At 39.9% G+C, this 21885-nt stretch overlaps 1 protein-coding gene across 1 annotated transcript; it reads right to left on the bottom strand.

Moving 5' to 3' along the window:
• Nucleotides 1-11783: 11783 nt before the first annotated feature.
• Nucleotides 11784-20981, bottom strand: LOC126605497 (uncharacterized). Its single transcript, XM_050272907.1, has 3 exons — nucleotides 20192-20981; nucleotides 12727-12837; nucleotides 11784-12371 (listed from the first exon to the last, which is right to left on the bottom strand). The coding sequence occupies exons 1-3, from the start codon at nucleotides 20825-20827 to the stop codon at nucleotides 12216-12218; spliced, it is 903 nt and encodes a 300-aa protein (XP_050128864.1). The 5' UTR covers nucleotides 20828-20981; the 3' UTR covers nucleotides 11784-12215.
• Nucleotides 20982-21885: the final 904 nt, after the last annotated feature.

The following is a 21885-nucleotide window of genomic DNA, read 5'->3' as shown; positions in this document are numbered from 1 at the left end:
ATTGATATATATATATATATATATATATATATATATATATATATATATATGCTAAATACATAAAAAATTCTATTTCTATATCAAATATCATTAAAAATTAATAATAAAAGAAGATAGATATCCAAACAGTACTTAATATTACACGTCTCATATTTTTAGATGCAAATGTACTAAATTTTTGCAGTCAAGAGTCTAAAATTGGGAGTGAAGAACAATAAAACTTGATAATCAAGAGTGTAAAGAACAATAAAACTTGATTGACAAGTATAATAAATTCAACAATGACCAATTGTTTTCTCTTGTGTTTTTTCTAAAATTAACATCACACTAACAAATCGAATATTACAATTATCCATTGAATAATAAATTATTGAAAAGTAAATTATAAATTCAAAGTTTTGATTACCTTAAAGTACAATGACACACCCCGATCGAAGTCAAGGTGTGCTGGCCGTCACGTGAGAGTGACGTAGCCAAGAGTGTAAGAGAAGTAAATAAGAATGTGAACAAACAAATAAAAACCAAATTAAAACTTATTTAAGCGAGAATTAAGTAAGTATGCGGAAATGGTCAAACCCAAACTACAAACATTCAGAGCATAGATAACATAAAGGTGCAGTCGAACTGATTAAGTAGTAAATACACAACCAAAGGTAAAATATCCCTACATTATTTGATGGAGTGTCATAATTGCCGATTAGTCCTTGTGTGCCACAAGAGAACGGCTATCTAGGACATGGAGGGGCGAAAAAACAGAACGGTGAGTGGGCTAAAACAAAACTTTAGAAAACACATTTCTCTTTTCTGAAAGTAATAACCCTTCACTATAAAACCCGTATAGTTTCCAGAAAATAATACTACATAAGTACGAAAACGAATGCATGAGTGCAGTGAAAATAGAAACATGCCATGCCACGATATATCAGCAATAATAGGCGTAAGCCAAGTGTGAAATCAGTCTAACTAGCATGCCAGTCAGATTCACCTAATGTGACATGTACAACTGGACCTATTGCTCATCAGTCTATGCTAGCACACGAGTCGGAGTCACCTAGTGTGACCTGTATGACAAGCTGGGTGTAAATATGTACGCTCTAATGATATGATCACTTGATGGCTAGCAATAAATCGCGGGCCACCTATGATTCAGAACGATCTAATGCAGTCTATACGATAGGCTAGCACCTACTTGGATCCAAGGCGAGGGTGCGGTGCGGGAGGTGAACATACACGTGAAGGTTGTGCCCTGGCCCAGGGCGGGAGCACTAACACTGAGGTACAGCAGTGATGAGCTCTAAATGAATATATGCATGCTCATATAATGCAACATTTCAATCACATAATAACTCACTTGAACTTACCTGCACCTCCGTAGGATCATTTGACATAATCACAAATCTCATCAAAATGCAATATTTAAATATAACACATTTAAATCATGGCATGCTATGCATAATCAATTTCAAACATTTCTGGAAATCGTAAGATATATATATATATGAAAACAAATGCCCACTCATGGATATGTTGAAGGATTGTAACCCACGACATGCGCTGACGGAACCCTAACAGAAGTTAGGAATATTCCGTCAGAATACATGGAATATTCCATTAAATGGTAACGGCATTACCTGATGCCATCAGAATATTTTATCAACTTTGACGGAATATTCGCCTTCTTCTCCGGCTAGCTTCACCGTCCGCCGTCACCGGCACCGTCGTTTGGTTCGCCGGTTTCTGGAAAATATCACTGGATTCTGGGAAAATTTTCAAACCTTAATATCTAGTTCATTTCTCAACCAAAATCCATGAAATTTATATGGATATAAAGCTCTTAAGGAGTAGAACAAGTTCGTACCTCTTAAAAGTCCAAAATCAAGCGAAAAATGGCCTGAAAATCCCTCGAAAGTTTCGACCAAACTAAAACTTCTCAAATTCACATGATCCGACGTCAACTCTTTTCCAAACTTAGTCTAGGGTCCTTAGGGAGTTGAGTAGAAACTTTCTAGAGCCTTAAAACCTCGCAACTCTGCCATGATCACGACGACCCAAGAACCACTGAGTCGGACTTCACGAGTCAACGGGTCAAAACTCGTTAAAATGAGAAACGATTGGTACGATTGAGTTCGTGAGGTCGAGATGAGCACGATGGTGATGTTTTTAGGCTTGATCCGCGATGGTTTGATGATGGTTAAAAGGTGGTGATGGCTCAGGTATGAGAAGAACAAAGAAAAAGGTGCGAGAATGAGAGAAAGAGCTCGGGTTTGATTGGGTAGAGGAGAGAGAGATAATTTTAATTGGTCCAAAAAAAAGAGAATCTAATTGGGCTAGGTATTGTGGGAATCTAAATAAGTGGTGGATAGGGATAGTGATAAAAATAATGTAAAACCACATATGTACATCCACGTCACTTAGCCAACCAAGGCATAATCGTCACTTCACACACTCGGGGAGAAAATTACATAGAAAATAGGGACGGGTCGTCACAGTCTACCCCCTTAAGAAAATTTCATCCCCGAAATTCGAACACAACACAAATCAATAATCAAAGAATAGACGTGGATACAAGTCTCGCATGCGTTCCACCGTCTCCTAGGTGACTTCCTCAATTGAGTGGTTCCTCCACAAGACTTTCACCATGCAAATGGTCTTGTTCCTGAGAACCTTATCTTTCCAATCCAGAATCGTCACTGGAACCTTATCATAAGTCAAGTCTGGATTAATTTTCAGTTGCTGAGGAGTAGATTTGGCAATTTCTTACACGACAACCGGTTAACATGACACGTAAACGACATGAAAATAACGGGTTTCGGGTCTACACGATAACTAATCAGGTCATTATCGGTTCACACGATAATAACCTATTAATAACGGGTCCTTAACAGGTTTACACTAGAGTGACACACGGGTAACATGTTTCGACATGATTAAAAAAATGCTATTTTGATTATTTTAATTTTTTAAACTACTAAAAAAAACTTACTATAAAATGCAATAGATATAATGAATATGTATATATTGTTTATTAATTATTATTCTATATGAATTTTAAAATTGAAGTTTTATTTATTTATTTATTTTTATAGTATATTATAGGCAAAGATTGAGATTAAAAATCATAAAACACATTAAAAATAAAAATATCAAATAATTTAAAAATACCAAACACATTTAAAAAAAATTATAATAATTAATTTTCATGTGCGAAAAATATGAAAAAATATGCAAACGCTCGTAGTCACATCCTCTATGCTTTGAGGATGGGTATATGATTGTGTGAATTTTTAAAACCATACAAACTCTCATGAATAGTATTCTTAAGGGAGTTCAAAATAAATAAAATTCATAATCATTAATGTATAAGTCTAAAAGATGTGAAAGCATAATAAACGTTCATAATTGCATCCTCAATGCTTAGACTATGGTTACATAGTCGTTTAGATTTTTAAAACCCTACAAATCTCATGAACAATGTTTTTTATTTGAGTGCAAAATTAATAAAATTAATAATAATTATTGTAGAAGTGTGAAAAATGTAATCACTTGTAATGAAAAGCCTTACAATTTTCATGAAGGGGTCAACTCTGAAATTTAGTATGTATATACTAATTTAGTATTATGTTTTACATTTTTTTGGGTCAAATTATGTTTTTCATTTTCATTTTTATTGATTTAAAATATATTTTTCTTAACGGGTAACGAGTCAGGTCATATTACCTGGTAATATTATCAGGTTGATTTTGGGTCGGGTCATATTACCCATTTACTTTAACGGGTATTTCACAACACGACCCGTTAAGCTAGCGGGTATGACACGAAAACGACATGAACACGAGAAACACAACATGAATGCCAAGTCTACTGAGGAGGAATCACATGTGACGGATCATACACATCTACGCAACATAGACAAGTGGAACACGTTATGCACCTTCGCGTAGTCAAGTGGAACACGTTATGCACCTTCGATAATTCTGGTGGTAGCTCAAGTCGGTAGGCAACTTCACCAACTCACTCGATGATTTGATACAGTCCAATATAACAAGGACTTAGCTTCCCTTTCTTCCTGAACCGTACCACGGCTTTCCATGGTGATAACTTCAAAAACACCCAATCTCCAATCTTATATACCCTGTCAGTTGAATGTCTATCGACGATACTCTTTTGTCGATCCTGGGCCGCCTTCATGTTAGCTTTTATCACCTGAATGTTCTGTGTAGTTTCATTCACAATCTCAGGACCCATTAAAACTCTATCGCCGACTTCAGACCAATATAGCAGGGAACGACATGGTTTCCCATAACGCACTTCAAAAAGTGACATACCAATGCTAGAATGATAGATGTTATTATAAGCGAACTCAAATAAAGCCAATCACTTATGCCAAGCGTCACCAAACTGCAAAACTTAGGATCTCAACATATCTTCTAACGTCTGAATAATCCTCTCAAATTACCCATCCGTCTGAGGATGATAAGCCCTGCTGTAAAGTAAATTCGATCCGAGAGCTTCTTGAAAAGCTACCCAAAATTTTGAAGTGAATCTAGGATCCCAATCAGAAATGATACTAACTGGAACTCCGTGGTACTTAACAATTTCAGAGATGAACCGTTCTGCCAACTGACTCAACGAGTAATTCTCAGAACAGGTATGAAATGTGCTGACTTGGTGAGCCGATCAACTATCACCCAAATACCATCATAACCATTTCATGTACAAGGTAACTTGTACACGAAATCCATGGTAATATTTTCCCATTTCCATTGAGGTACGGGAAGTGGCTGTAGTAATCTAAACGATTTCTACCTTTCTGCCTTGACCTGCTGACAAAGTGTACAACGACTTACATACGTTGCGATTTCTCTTTTCATGCCAAGCCAATAATAAAATGGTCGGATGGTATGCTACATCTTGGTACTCCCATGATGCATTGCATAAGCTGAAATATGCACTTCATCAAGTATTTCTTTCTTCAATTCTTCTATGTCCGGCATATACATCCGCTCACCCTGCATAAGCAAACCATTAGGTCTCAAAATCCTGAGGTCTCCTATTTTCCCTTCGGACACTACCTGTACCAATGCTTGTGACTTTGGGTTATTGGCCTGAGCTTTGAGTACACGATCCAGCAATTGGCCTAACTTGAAAATTAACAAGTAAAGCTCCCTGGTAATCTTCCTCTAATGTAACTCTAGTAGATCGTAATTTAGTCAAAAGTGGAACAGTGCGTGCATAAAGTGTGTTGAGTCGACCCTGGGATTTCCTGCTTAAAGCATCAGCTACAGAGTTTGCACGACCAAGATGATACTTAATTGTGCAATCACAATCACTAAGCAACTCAATCCATCTCCGGTGCTTAAGATTAAGATCTTTCTGAGTGAAAATGTATTTAAGAATTTTATGGTCGATGAAGATCCAACACGTTTCCCCGTACAAATAATGCCTTCATATTTTCAATGCAAAGACAATAGTTGCTAACTCGAGATCATTAGTAGGATAATTCATTTCGTGGGGCTTTAACTGTCGTGAAGCATACGCAATCACTCTTCCATGCTGCATTAATACACATCCTAAACCATTCAAAGAAGCATCACTATAGATCTCGAAGTTCCCATTGTCATCAGGAAGTGCCAAAACAGGTGCATGAGTGAGACAATATTTCAATTGCTGAAAACTTCGCTCATAATCATCACTCTACTCAAATTTAACTTCCTTCTTGGTCAACCTGGTTAGAGTCAGGGATATAGCTGAGAAATCTTTCGAAAAGCGTTGATAATAGCCCGCAAGACCAAGAAAACTCCGCACTTTCGTGACAGTCTGAAGCTGTTCCCGATTCTCCACAGCAGCTACTTGCTGAAGGTCCACAAGAATACCCCGAGCTGATATCACATGTCCAAAGAACGATACTTAATCCAGCCAGAATTGACATTTACTAAATTTAGCATACAACTGATTTTCCTTTAACTTCTTCAGAACCAGACTTAGATGTCTAGCTTGCTCCACCTTAGTATTAGAATATACCAAAATATCATCAATGAAAACAATAATAAACCTGTTGAGATACGGTCGAAATAATCGATTCATCAGGTTCATAAAGGCTGCTGGAGCATTCGTTAACTCAAATGGCATCACGAGAAACTCATAATGACCATAACGAGTTCGAAATGCTGTCTTCGGGACATCCTCCCTCTTAATCTTCAACTGATAGTACCCAGATCTTAGATCAATTTTCGAGAAGACACAGGTACCACGAAACTGGTAAAAAATATCATCAATATGAGGTAATGGATAATGGTTTTTAATCGTTACTCGATTTAATTGTTGATAATCAATACACAGCCTCAAAGTTCCGTCTTTCTTTCGCACAAACAAAACTGGAGCTCCCCAAGGAGAAGTACTCAGCTGGATAAAACCCTTATCAACAAGTTCTTGCAACTGGGTTTTCAATTCTCTCAACTCAGCCGGTGCCATTCGGTAAGGGGTTAAAGAAATAGGATTTGTACCTGGAATTAGATCAATAGTGAACTCCACTTCACGATTTGGAGGTAGTCCAGGTAAATCATCAGGAAAGACATCAACAAAATGTTGGACTACCCTAATATCCTCCACTCGAGCATAAGTATCCTTGTTCAGCACCATATGAGCTAGGTAGCCTTGACATCATTTCCTCAATAGTCTATTCGCTCTCACGACAGAGATAATGCCCTATCTCAACCCACTGCGCTCACCGACAAAAGTGACCATAGGCAAGCCTGGCCGATGGAATGTGACAACCTTCTGATAACAATCCAACTTGGCACAATTGTAATGTAACCAATCCATGCCCAGAATAACAATGAAATCGACGATATTTAGTGGAACAAGATTAGCTGGCATGATGACATCCTCAACAAGAACAGGACATCCTTGATACTCCTAGCTAACATAGCAAGTTTCATCTCTAGGCATGGAAAACTCCAACTCATAACCAAGAGAAGTAGGGTGTGGTTAAGTCTTTTGAGCAAACATATAAGATATAACAGAATGCGTAGCACCTGAATCTATTAATGCTTTATCAAAATGACCAAGAATATTCAACGTACCCATAATCAAACTAGGGTTGCTCTGAGCATCTTGCAGAGTGATGTGATAGACACGGCCATGTGCCTGTTGCCGACCTCCACAACCCATGTTTCCTTAATTACCACATCCCTGGATACCTCATCCCTGACTGGGCTGACTAGGCTGCCTAATCGAACCACCACTACTTGAGGTGACATCAAGATTCTGGGACTATCCCTCAGCATACCATTGCGATCCGCCACCCTGATATGGCGCATACAGCATATAGCATCCCTGGTACTGTGGGTAACCACCCTGATAATAAAGATCAGGTGGATACATATATGCTCATCCTGGATACTGAGCTACATCCCCCTAGTAGTGGTAAGCACCACCATAACCTGTCGAAGTATAAGCACTAGGTCCCTCAATTTGCTGGATAGGGACTGCAGGTGGTAATGTAAGGGGCTGAGGTTTCTGCTGATTCTGTGGACACTGGTTAGCCCTATGCCCCATCTGAGCACAAGTGAAACATCCACCACTACCACTTTTACACTATCTGAAATGCCAGTTATTACACCTACGACAAGGTGGAGCACCAGAACTACTAAGATTCCTCTGCTGCTTAAAGCATAAACCACTTGTGGACCTACCGCCTCTTTGCAGTAATCTTAGGACAATATTGAGACAAATCAGTCAATTTCCTGTGATACTCAGTGGCTAACATTTTCCCTTGTTTCAATTCTGAGAATTCGTCCCTCTTATGATCAAAATACTACAGTGGTATAAATCTAGCCTGAAACTGCTACTTAAAAACCTCCCAATTCATGGCATCTTGAACTGACAACGGGAGCCATTCCTGAGTCCACCAGGATGCAGCCTCCAAAAGTAAAAACCAAGTGACTGTCTTGACCCACCTTTCTTCTGGAAGAGTTCCCTGACACTACATAACTCTGAAAATTTTCTCGACATGATTGAGCCAAAGAACAGATTTCTCAAGTCCCTCATTGCCCAAGAAATTATTGATCTGAAGGTGAGATATTGTTTCCAAAGTAGTCTTTTGAGGAGGACAAAGTGAAGACTGAATAGCATTAGCAATAGCTTCACCAAGTTGTCCAAAATCTGGAAAATTAGACTTAGAGGGAACACATGGCTCTCTACGAGGCGGCATGATTCTGACATAAGAGATAAAAAATTGATTAGGACTTATAATACAAACGAAGAATGCAGGACTGCCAAACGTATGCTCTAATACCAAACCGATACACCCCGACCGAAGTCGAGGTATACTGGCCGTCACGTGAGAGTAACGTAGCCAAGAGTGTAAAAGAAGTAAATAAGAATGTGAACAAACAAATTAAAACCAAATTAAAACTTATTTAAGCTAGAATTAAGTAAGTATGTGAAAGTGGTCAAACCCAAACTACAAACATTCAGAGCATAGATAACATAAAGGTGCAGTCGAACTGATTAAGTACTAAATACACAACCAAAGGTAAAATATCCCTACATTATTTGATGGAGTGTCAGAACCGCTGATTAGTCCTCGTGTGCCACAAAAGAGAACGGCTATCTATGACCTGGAGAGGCGAAAAACAGAAGGGTGAGTGGACAAAAACAAAACTTTAGAAAACACATTTCTCTTTTCTGAAAGTAATAATCCCTCACTGTAAAACCCGTATAGTTTCCAAAAAATAATACTAAATAAGTACAAAAACGAATGCATGAGTGCAGTGAAAATAGAAGCATGACATGCCACGATATCTCAGCAATAATAGGCGTAAGCTAGGTGTGAAATCGGTCTAACTAGCATGCCAGTCGAAGTCACCTAATGTGACCTATACGACTGGACCTATTGCTCGTCATTCTATGCTAGCACACGAGTCGGAGTCACCTAGTGTGACATGTACGACAGGTTGGGTGTAAATATGTATGCTCTAGTGCTACGATCATGTGATGGCTAGCAATAAATCTCGGGTCATCTATGAGTCGAAACTGCCTAATGCAGTCTGTACAATAGGCTAGCACCTATTTGGATCCAAGGCGAGCTTGTGGTACGGGAGGTGAACATACACGTGAAGGCTGTGCCCTGGCCCAAGGCGGGAGCACTAACACAGGGGTGCAGCAATGATAAGCTCTAAATGAATATATGCATGCTCATATAATGCAACATTTCAATCACATAATAACTCACCTAAACTTACTTGCGCCTTCGTAAGATCATTTGATATAATCACAAATCTCATCATAATGCAATATTTAAATAGAACACATTTAAATCATGACATGCTATGCATAATCAATTTAAAACATTTCTGGACACCGTAAGATATATAAATATATATATATATATGAAAACAAATGCCTACTCACTGATATGTTGAAGGATCAAAGCCCCCCAACCTCGCTTGTCCCGCTCGTCCTCATGGTAAGTCTCCCCTATATGCGAAACAACTATTTTTAGTTAATTAATTAGCACATACGCAAGAATCTAAGAATAACTTCTCATAGTTTGCTCAAACGGAAGGTTTGAATATACGAAAATGTTCTACTCGAAGTCACGGACCCGCACATGAACTCGCCAGCCGGATGCGCCGTTCAACCCACGGCCTTACGTGCAGGCACGTGCACGGCATGCGTTGACGGAACCCTAACAGACGTTAGGAATATTTCTTCAAAATACATAGAATATTCCGTTAAATGGTAACAACGTTACTTGACGCCATCAGAATATTCCGTCAACTTTGACGGAATATTCGCCTTCTTCTCCAGCGAGCTTCACTGTCCGCCGTCGTCTAGTTCGCCGATTTCTGGAAAATATCGCCAGATTCTGGAAACAAATTTCAAACCTCAATATCTAGTTCATTTCTCAACCAAAATCCATGAAATTTATATGAATTTAAAGCTTTTGAGGACTAGAACAAGTTCGTACCTCTTAAAAGTCCAAAATCAAGCGAAAAATGGCCTGAAAATCCCTGGAAAGTTCCGACCAAAACTAAAACTTCTCGAACTCGCGTGATCCGACGCAAACTTAGTCTAAGGTCCTTAGAGAGTTGAGTAGAAACTTTCTCGAGCCTTATAACCTCGCAACTCAACCACGATCACGACGACCCAAGAACCATCGAGTCGGAGTTCACGAGTCAACGAGTCAAAACTTGTTAAAACGAGAAACGATTGAGTTCGTGAGGCCGAGATGAGCACGATGGTGATGTTTTTAGGCTTGATCCGTTATGGTTTGATGATGATTAAAAGGTGGTGGTGGCTCGAGTATGAGAAGAATAGAGAAGAAGGTGCGAGAATGAGAGAAAGAGAAAGAGCTCGGGTTTGATTGGGCAGAGGAGAGAGAGATAATTTTAATTGGTCCAAAAGAAAGAGAAAATATCTAATTGGGCTAGGGATTGTGGGAACCAAAATAATTGGTGGATAAGGATAGTGATAAAAATAATGTAAAACCACATATGTACTGTGTACATCCACGTCACTTAGCCAACTAGGGCATAATCGTCATTTGACACACTTGAGGAGAAAATTACATAGAAAATAGGGACAGGTCGTCACATACAATCTTCAAGACCATATGATAGTTGATTTAAAATTCGATATAAATGGAGAGATTGAAAAGTTGAAAGAAAAAAAATTGCAAAGGGACTTGAGTTTTATAACTTTATATGCACTTGGACAAATCGATTGGCAGTAATTTTTTAAAAACAAGAAAAAACTAGTGACTAAAAAGGCAACTCCATGTTTCGAACTCAACACCCAAAAAAAAAGGAAGTTGAACATTTCCATTGCACCAAAAAATGAAATTTGATATTTTTTTTTCTTTTTCTGTATTTTTATGTAATTTACAGAATATATAAATTTTTTGATGACCCCTCTCAAGTGGGGCCCCTAAGCGGGTGCCTACATGGACTGCCCTCAGGGTCAGTACGGCTAATTAATTGATAATTTAATAAATTATTAATTCATTGATTATTTTATATTTGCTAAAGAAGGCTATCAATTTATAGATATTTAACTGTATATTACATCTACTAGCTCATGCATGAAACAATATATGAGGTTATTTAGTAGCCAACCTCGTAGTTAATTGTTGACCGACCTCTCTAATCCACTAAATCAGCAAGTTACAATCATAATAAACTGATCATTGTTAACTTTCTTGGTTGTTTTCTTAATCATGCTTTACCTGTTTCGTGGAATACTCAGTGTAAGTTATTGCAACCAAGTATTCTGAGGATTTTGATGAAAATCTGTCAAGAAATTCTCAGGCCTGGGACGATTGTTCAAATTACTGGGTTTCTTCTGGCTAGTTTACATTGGGATGTAATGGATGATTTGACGAAGAGATGTTAGGTGAAGAATGGGAAGACGATAACAGTATGAAGGACGTAGAAATGAGGTTCCATGATGGTTTTTATCTCGATAATGGTGGGTTTGATTGGCTCCGATCTCGTTGAATTTTCTTGATGGAGTTCCGGAGGAGGTTAGAGATTCAACCACCTGTAACCTGGTGTAAGAAATGTTGTTTTTGCTACTAATTATCTGCCATTAATAATCGGCATTAAACTTCCATGTGTGTGTTTCCGTAACCACGTACTATGTGTATCAATGCAAGTGAAATCTGTCCAACCAAGAAACTAAAAACGAAATAATTATCAAAGTTTGAACCCACGACTAGTCATGGAGGAACTAGGTAGGTTCACACCCACGGAGGGTCCAAACTTTAAGAAATGATCAGGTTTTGAAGCGTCAGTTAGAAACCGATAGCATTACATGAGACCAAGTTGATCCGGGAAACCAGAAACATATACATCGTGACACGAAATCGGATTGATTACGCAATTGACAATTACAGAACACGAGCGAGGAGAAATTACATTCCTACCTTATTGTTACAATTGTACGCTCAAATGGTTGCAATTCTGTATTACAATTATTCTTTCTTTGTTGTTTATCCTTTACCACCCAGCACTGCGTACGTCCAACAAGCCTAAGAAACTTTTCTCTTGGCTGAAAACCTGATACCCCCGGGGACAAAGCTGCATTGATAATCGCCTGAGCGGAATACAGATCCACGTATTTGGCTTGTGACCAACAACGTTGGAATAACGGTTACATGAGAATTTGCAGCTCCAAAATCCTTGGTAGTCTGCGTTGCTTCCATCAATAGACTATATTTGGTGGGCTTCCTTCTGTTTTAAATCCTCCTCACTTGAATTAGGTACTATAGTGGTACTTTGTTCCTGGTCGCGTACCTGTCTACTTTCCCGTAGCTTCCCAGAAGTCGCAATTGCAAGAATTAGCTCAAGTTGTTTTTCCTGCTGCTCCTGCATATGACAATCAGCGAAACATATTATATTCAAAATAATGATGCCAAAAGTTGGATCTCACAATTAATAATTTTTTGTTAACCTAGAGAATCCATGACCGAGATTCGAAAAGCAGATAAGAGTGCAATCACAAACAGATAGAAACACTGAAAGTCCATTAACCTTGGCATTCTAGCTTGTAGAAGGGAATATAACCAGTTTCTACCAGCTGAATCACTAATGGAAGAACTCCATAGAAGTTAATGTTATTCCCAAAATCATTGAAAATATTTGATCCTCGAGTCTACATGCTGAGGAAACCTGACAACTCTAAATCCTGTTTAGCCACCAGCTGGGAGTGGAGAACACTGACCTGCATTGCCAGCAAAACTTTTTGAATTTCTCCAAGCTCCTTTTCCAAAATGTCTTCTTGTGCTGCTAATGCTCGAGTGGCCTCAGAATTCTTTTGAGCCAAAGCTGCAGTCTTCAGAAACAACAAACTAGTTAGATGAAGGGCCAGATAAATTGCAATATTATATGATACAAGTTTATTGATACTTTAAGCAAACAAGATCACTTTATTTCTGCATTTCAACATATTGAATTAATCCATTTTTCAGGGTTAGCAGTAAATATCCTAAGGTCCTAAACATTTCAGCATGGCATAGGCTCATAGCCAAAGAACCTTGAGTTTTTGTTGTAGCAACTTTACCCATGTTGCTTACCACTCATACCATTACCCACACTATCTTGCATATCCGCTAAGTGTCTAAACTTGTTTTAACCTGTCCCAATCATCTGCAAAATGGTCTCCAGTTCGACAAAATTATTTCAGATGCTACCAGAGATTCGACAGAACCATTTTTCAAGATCACTGGGTTCTGAAGTTGAGTGTCTTTGTTCTCATGGCTATGACCTTTGACATTTCACAATGATTAATGATCATGCCGGGAAAGGAGAACGATGTGTCCTTTCTTTTTTTGGCTGTAGGGAGAGAATAGTTGAAAAGCCTGAAAATATGATTTGGTCATCAGGCAAAGGTAATGATGACTATTAAATAGGTTAGCTTTTTTGCATGTACAGCTCACCACAGAAGTAGAGGATTCTGAATAGCTGCTATGATTTTAGATCTCTTTTACTATTCTTCTTGAAAAGAATCCTAGCGTATTCAGCATTCGAGCCAAGCACATGACCATATGGCCTAGACGACACTCTTCTATTGTATATAATCGTTACTCGTACTTGATTGAGAACATGGTAAGCATCCACTAGAATCCAGTAGGCATACAGATCTTACTTCTACAGTTATACAACAACAACAACAACAACAACAAAGCCTTTTCCCACTAAGTGGGGTCGGCTATATGAATCCTAGAACGCCATTGCGCTCGGTTTTGTGTCATGCCCTCCGTTAGATCCAAGTACTCTAAGTCTTTTCTTAGAGTCTCTTCCAAAGTTTTCCTAGGTCTTCCTCTACCCCTTCGGCCCTGAACCTCTGTCCCGTAGTCACATCTTCGAACCGGAGCGTCAGTCGGCCTTCTTTGCACATGTCCAAATCACCAGAGCCGATTTTCTCTCATCTTTCCTACAATTTCGGCTACTCCTACTTTACCTCGGATATCCTCATTCCCAATCTTATCCTTTCTCGTGTGCCCACACATCCCACGAAGCATCCTCATCTCCGCTACACCCATTTTGTGTACGTGTTGATGCTTCACCACCCAACATTCTCTGCCATACAACATCGCTGGCCTTATTGCCGTCCTATAAAATTTTCCCTTGAGCTTCAGTGGCCTACGACGGTCACACAACACGCCGGATGCACTCTTTCCATCCAGCTCGTATTCTATGGTTGAGATCTCCATCTAATTCTCCGTTCTCTTGCAAGATAGATCCTAGGTAACGAAAACGGTCGCTTTTTGTGATCTTCGCTAGATTGCTCCGGTCATTAGTGTGGATAAGTATATAAATGGATAGAGATAGGAAAGCAAACACAAGATGTACGTGATTCACCCAGATTGGCTGCGTCCACGGAATAGAAGAGTTCTCATTAATTGTGAAGGGTTTACACAAGTACATAGGTTCAAGCTCTCCTTTAGTGAGTACGAGTGAATGATTTAGTACAAATGACATTAGGAAATATTGTGGGAGAATGATCTCGTAATCACGAAACTTCTAAGTATCGGAGTGTGGTGTCGTCTTGACTTGCCTTATCTGTCTCATAGGTAGATGTGGCATCTTCTCTGGAAGTACTCTTCCTCCATCCAGGGGTGGTATCTTTAACTGGTGAAGATGCACAAGGTAATGTATCAATTTCACTTGAAGCTTAATTGTAGTTTCAGGCTTGGTCAAGCGCGATACAAACCATGTAGTAGGAGTCCCCCAAGTCGCCGAGCTAGGGGGTCTGCTGAAAGAGGTGACAGACAAGGTAAGCAATCAGAGCTCCGACTGATTGTTCACCTTCTCCCCATCTTGCAGCAGCATGAAGGATAAAGAGAAGAAAAATGAGAAGAGATGATATGAGATACTTTTGCTTTTGAAGAAGTAACTTTCCACAGGCTTATTCTTGAACTGAGCTGGAGGGTTTTCTGGTTTCCTCCAGAGTATAAGGCCGACTGAAGAATTTGAGGGTCAAAACAAGTCCATCAAATCTAGAGTACGTTCCACCCTGCTGATATGGGATACTTTTGCTTTTGACAGAGTAATGGATGTATCGGCACGTGTGCTGTTACGCTTGTCTCCACATGCTTCCTTGTATCCTTTGCACTTGCCCTATCTGTTCCTCAAGCAGATGCGGAATCTTCCCTGGAAACATAAGATGATGAAGATGAGTACTCGAGATCAATGCCAGGTAAGTAATCAGGTAAGGGGTTCCAGGCAGTCAGTTCCTGGCTGGAAGCTTGATTCCAAGTGCTGACTGATTGCTCTCTTTCTCCTTGTCTTGCAGGTAAAAACAAGGCCAAAAGAAAAAACAGGGAAAAAGCATGATATGGGATACTCTTGCTTTTAACCCTTATGATATGAGATATTCTTGCTCTAGTATAGCTTGTTTGCAGAGGTATTATCGGGGGGAAAGAAAGCTGAATATTTCGAAAGGCTTTGTTGGGAGTGCCTTCTCAGATATGATGAAGGGTTGAGCATTTTTGCAGGTCTGCCTGTCCGTTGGGGATGGAGGTCGACATATATAGGAGTCTCCCTAACAACAAGTAGTAATGCTATTCCTTTACCCTGCTTGGTCATAGCACGGTAGTGGGAGCTGCCAGTTTCACATGTTTTAACTCTGTCAGAGCACTTTGAAAAAGTGGTCTGTGGTATCTGGCTCTCGAGATTCGGAGAACGATGCCTCTTCGATTTTTGAGAAAGCAATCATGCTGGGGGTCTGACTCTCGAGATTCGGAGAGCAGTGTCTCTTCGATTTTTGAGGAAGTAATCATGTTGGGAGTCTGGCTCTCGAGATTCGGAAGGCGGTGCCTCTTCGATTTTGGAGCAAGCAATCTTGTTGGGAGTGTTGTCTCGAATGTGAGTAAAGGTTGGACATGTTTGCTAGTCTACCTTGCCACGAAGCACAAAGGTTGACACACAGGGACTTTCCAATTATCCAGCAATGGTACTGTTCCTTTACCCTCTCTTCGATTTTGAGAAAGTAGTCATGTTGGGAGTCTGGCTCTCGAGATTCGGAGGACGATGCCTCTTCGATTTTGGAGCAAGCAATCTTGTTGGGACTGTTTTCTCGAATGTGAGTAAAGGTTGGGCATGTTTGCTAGTCTACCTTGCCACGAAGCACAGAGGTTGACACACAGGGACTTTCCAATTATCCAGCAGTGGTACTGTTCCTTTACCCTTGTGGGTAATAATATGGTAGCTAGACCTTCAAAATTTATGTGTCTAAACTTTGTTAGTGCTGTTTCTTTGCTATTCTTTTACCTTTCTTGGTCAGAGCGATGTAGTGGGAGCTGTAAGCTTCACGTGCTCAACTTTGGCAGAGAACTTTGGCAAAGTGATCTGTGGTACCCATGAGTTATTGTTGCGTGTGGGAAGTGGGTGATTGAACAGTAAGATTCATGTGCTTTCTACTTCACCAGAAGTCTTCGACAGAATGCCCATAATTTCTGCAAAGCTGAGTGTGCGTGTGACAGGTGCTGACAAGGCTAGAAAAGTAGGTGCCTCTTCGATTTCTGAGATCGGCCCTCGTGGTCTCTGAGCAGCCCAGCTTTTGAGAAAGCGAGCGCCTCTTCGATTGATTCGGAGAACGGTGCCTCACCGATTTTTGAGAAAGCAATCATGCTGGGGGTCTGGCTCTCAAGATTCGGGGAGCAGTGTCTCTTCGATTTTTGAGAAAGTAATCATGTTGGGAGAGTGGCTCTCGAGATTCGGAGGGCGGTGCCTCTTCGATTTTGGAGCAAGCAATCTTGTTGGGAGTGTTTTCTCGAATGTGAGTAAAGGTTGGGCATGTTTGCTAGTCTACCTTGCCACGAAGCACAGAGGTTGACACACAGGGACTTTCCAATTATCCAGCAATGGTACTGTTCCTTTACCCTCTCTTCGATTTTTAAGAAAGTAGTCATGTTGGGAGTCTGGCTCTTTAGATTCGGAGGACGGTGCCTCTTCGATTTTGGAGCAAGCAATCTTATTGGGAGTGTTTTCTCGAATGTGAGTAAAGGTTGGGCATGTTTGCTAGTCTACCTTGCCACGAAGCACAGAGGTTGACATACATGGACTTTCCAATTATCCAGCAGTGGTACTGTTCCTTTACCCTTGTGGGTAATAATATGGTAGCTAGACCTTCAAAATTTATGGGTCTAAACTTTGTTAGTGCTGTTTCTTTGCTATTCTTTTACCCTTCTTGGTCAGAGCGATGTAGTGGAAGCTGCAAGCTTCACGTGCTCAACTTTGGCAGAGAACTTTGGCAAAGTTATCTATGGTACCCATGAGCTATTGTTGCGTGTGGGAAGTGGGTGATTGAACAGTAAGATTCATGTGTTTTCTACTTCCCCAGAAGTCTTTGACAGAATGCCCATAATTTCCGCAAAGCTGAGTGTGCGTGTGACAGGTGCTGACAAGGCTGGAAAAGTAGGTGCCTCTTCGATTTCTGAGATCGGCCCTCGTGGTCTCTAGGGAGCCCAGCTTTTGAGAAAGCGAGCGCCTCTTCGATTTCTGAGATCGGCCTTCGTGGTCTTTGAGCAGCCCAACTTTTGAGAAAGCAAACGGCTCTTCGATTTCTGAGATCAACCCTCGTGATCTCTAAGCAGCCCAACTTTTGAGAAAGCAAACGCCTCTTCGATTTCTGAGCAGGCGCCTCTTTGATTTCTGAAGCTCCGTCGAGTGCAGATTTTTATAGAGGCTGGCATTAAGTTCCAAAGCACACTTGAATCTCCACCAGTAGAAGCTTCATTCTTGCACTTCTAAGATCTTGATTTGTCCGACCTCTTCTCTCTTCAACACCTTTGAAAATGTCTGGCCCCTCCGACCGTCGTTTTGACTTGAACCTTGTTGAAGAGGCAGCCCCGCCTTCTCCAGACAACATATGGCGCCCATCCTTTGTCTCCCCAACTGGTCCTCTTACCGTTGGGGATTCCGTGATGAAGAATGATATGACCGCTGCGGTGGTGGCCAGGAACCTTCTCACTCCCAAAGATAACAGACTACTTTCCAAACGGTCTGATGAGTTAGCTGTTAAGGATTCGCTGGCTCTCAGTGTTCAGTGTGCAGGTTCTGTGTCTAATATGGCCCAACGCCTATTTGCTCGAACCCGCCAAGTTGAATCATTGGCGGCTGAAGTGATGACTCTCAAACAGGAGATTAGAGGGCTCAAGCATGAGAATAAACAATTGCACCGGCTCGCACATGACTATGCTACTAACATGAAGAGGAAGCTTGACCAGATGAAGGAAACTGATGGTCAGGTTTTACTTGATCATCAGAGATTTGTGGGTTTGTTCCAAAGGCATTTATTGCCTTCGTCTTCTGGGGCTGTACCGCGTAATGAAGCTCCAAATGATCAACCTCTGATGCCTCCTCCTTCTAGGGTTCTGTCCAGTACTGAGGCTCCAAATGATCCCCCTCCGGTGCCTTCTCTTTCTGGGGCTCTACCGACTGCTGAGACTTCTCCTAAGCAACCTTTGTGAAGGCTCCCTCTTGTGTGTTTATTTTGACTCATGTATATGTACATATTTGTAGCTTATCGGGGATATCAATAAATAAGCTTTCCTTCATTTCAACGTATTGTGTTAAATACACCAAAGCCTTCTTCGCTAAGTTCTTTGAATTTTCTTTTGTTGAAGCTTGTATGTTGAAGCTTTCTGAGTGGAGCATGTAGGTTGGGGTAGTGTTCCCTTAATTTCCCGAGTGAGGAAAACTTCTTGGTTGGAGACTTGGAAAATCCAAGTCACTGAGTGGGATCGGCTATATAGATGCTTAAAAATTCTCATGTACCAAAATTGAGTTATTAACATATATAGATGCTCCATTGTGTAGAGACTCTAAGAGGTGCTTCATGAGATAATTTCACAGGTTTACAAGTAAGCACATAAACTCCTCACCTTTTTCAGCGCTCTACATGATATACTAATTTCACTACTCAAAACTTACAGCATTAGCCTTCACTCAGTATCTGTTTCCATATTCAAAGGGATATACAAGTACTTAAAAGCTATAAACTGTACAAGAAATAGATTATACAGCATGCAACTGAAATCATAGGCATGTATATCCCAATATTATCACTCCATAGACACTTATTGCAATGTGCCAATACTAGCCTGATGCAAGATAGAATCATAGAATTCACATTTATTTTTTGAGGTTAATGATGACAGAAACCGAGGTGTTACACTAACAGGTAGATGAATGGGTTTCCACAAGCAACTTCAAATTTTGACGTAAGTCTAAACCAGTAATCCATGAAAGTGGTGGTGATTATGGAACAAAATCAAATCTCCCAGGGTGTGGTTATTGTAATAATCTAGACACCATTTGAAGAACAATCAATCCTACCGAGCTATAGCAAATAGATTCTAACTGTGTGGCCTTTGAATAATAAAAATTAACCAATCTCAAAATTCTTAAGACTCCACATTTGTGGACAGTGTATTTGAACATTTTTGGATGGGGAAAAACTCAATTCAATTGGGCAGATAGATGACATATCCAAATGTCAAGATATACTCCAATTTCCACAATTTGACAATCAACAAAATGAGTTATTCAGAAACCACCAGCACAAAGCTACCAATTAAATCATCACTAACTTAACCATATAGTGTGTAATACATGGTTTCATATTCCCTCAGAGGTCACTCTATAGGATGGAGCTTAAAAAGTAACAGATATACTCAATTGATACTTACAACTATTACGGGTGCAAACCATGTAATCAAGTTATACTGCATCCTATTCGAGTTATGCCATTTTAGGTTCGTATCAAGTACTAGTCAAGACTAACTCAATATGTTTAATTAATAATGTAAGATCACCGGACACTAACCAATCTGTATACTATTCGTGCCATGTGGAGTTGATACATGTTACTTATGAACAGAAACCCAAACAAAACTATAACCTCATATCATTTTTGTCTTTGTAATAAACTATAATCGAACTTAACCCACTAAACTATAATCAAACACTTCATTAATTTCTAAAGCTATTTAGTATTACTCTGATACTACATTTCCATGACCTTATCACAATTTATAATCCAACTAGAAAGGCCAATGCTTGCAAAAATAGTTCAAGTATTTCCTTTTCTCTGTCAAACAGTAATTCTCCGAAAAATCATCTACATTACTATAAACAGAAGACTTTACCAAACTTATCAGTCATCCAAAAGTTTCCATTACCTCAGCAATGGGCTCTTTCAAAGCCTTACGGGTAACCCGAAATCTTATCCCCAATTTCTCGAGCTGCCTTGACAAAACCCGAATGATTGTAGTCGAGCTCCGCAAATCCTCTTCCAATTTCTCAATTCTCTCAAACAAATTCAACTCCATCCCACCCTTCACCGACTCCCTGCACATTCGCCTCCACTGCCGCCGCCGAATCCACGCCCCGATCCCTACGGCCATTACCAACGCCACAGCCCCAGACGCCAAAACCCAGTTCCCCATTGCCACTAAAGACGTCTTCTTTAAGCTCAAAACCGCGCAATTGACCGCGAAACCAATAGAAACAACCGCCGACGACGCAATGCACAAAAACTCCGCAATCGACAAGAAATAGTCCAAATTGAAAGCACCACTGACGGCGTCATTTGGTTGCAGAGTTGCATCGGAGTTGTACACTCCAAGACGAGATTGATGGGAGCTGAAATTTTGGGGATTTACAGGACTGTTGTTTGAGATTGGGAAATGCCTGCGACTGATGATTGGGAGAGAGAGAATGGCTGGGGTTTTGGGGAAAGATGCGGCGGCGATGTAGAGGGCGAGTCGAGGTCGCGGAGGTGAATTTACTAATAGCTGGAGGCAAGTGAATGACATTGTTTTGGGGCTGTGGATCTCTGTGATTGTGCGGTTGGGTTCAGTTAGGGTTTTGGATTTTGGTCCATTTGAAGTTGCAGAGGGAGAGAGAGGGACAAAGAGTGGGCGATGGGTTCGATAATTGGCGCGTGGAGAGTGTGCTTAACAAAAACCAAGCAAAACATTAAATCGGCCTCCATCTTGTTTTGATTTTTTTTTTCTTTATTTTTCAGTTTAAATAGAAAAATGACCTGGATTAACAAAGTTTAAAACTTACTCGTATGATCCAAACTACATATTAATAGAATTTTTTTTGTCAATTAAAAGATAGTGAAAAGATTATTTAGTCTTCTATCACAACAAAAAAAAGATAAGTGTAAGTGATTTTAACATCTTTAATTTAAAAAAGTTAAAAAATAAATACAAAATAAATCTTTCTCCCTCTCTCCACACTCCCTGTTCCACAATCTCTCTCACTCTCTTCCTCTCTCTCCACTTCCACGTTCTCTCTCACTCTCTTCTTCTCTCCTTCAATTTTAAAAACAAAAATAAAAAATTTCATATTAGTAGAACCATCTTTGTCAACCAAAAAATGATGAAAAAAACATTTAGTCTTCCATCACAAGATTCACAACAGGAAAATTAAGGGCAGTAACGTAATTTTACAAAACAAAATTTTGCTGTTTTTTATTTAAACCTCACCTATAGATGATTTTAACATCTCTGATTTTAAAAAGTTAAAGAATAATACAAATAAATCTCTATGCCTCTCTCCCCACTCCCATGATCTCTCTCACTCTCTTTCTCTCTCCACACTTCCACGTTCTCTTTCACTCTTCCTAGAATGGTACTCCTTAACAACATTGGTAAGGGCACAAACAGTTGCATAACCAATGGTCTATTCCATTGAGACGGAAATAGGTTTTGCAGGGTTAAGGTTCGGGAATATTTTCCCTTATTCTTGAAGTTTTAGGTCTTAGGTACCAAGGATCATGCTTCGGGCATGATGCCACACCTTGGTAGACCCTAATTCTACCATATGTTGTAAAAACAAACTCGAAATTGGATTGTGAGAGAAT

This window comes from Malus sylvestris, chromosome 15 (assembly GCF_916048215.2).
Source record: "Malus sylvestris chromosome 15, drMalSylv7.2, whole genome shotgun sequence".
Classification (NCBI taxonomy): Eukaryota; Viridiplantae; Streptophyta; class Magnoliopsida; order Rosales; family Rosaceae; genus Malus; species Malus sylvestris.
Note: the sequence above shows the minus strand (reverse complement) of the source record. Positions and strands in the feature narration are given on the sequence as shown.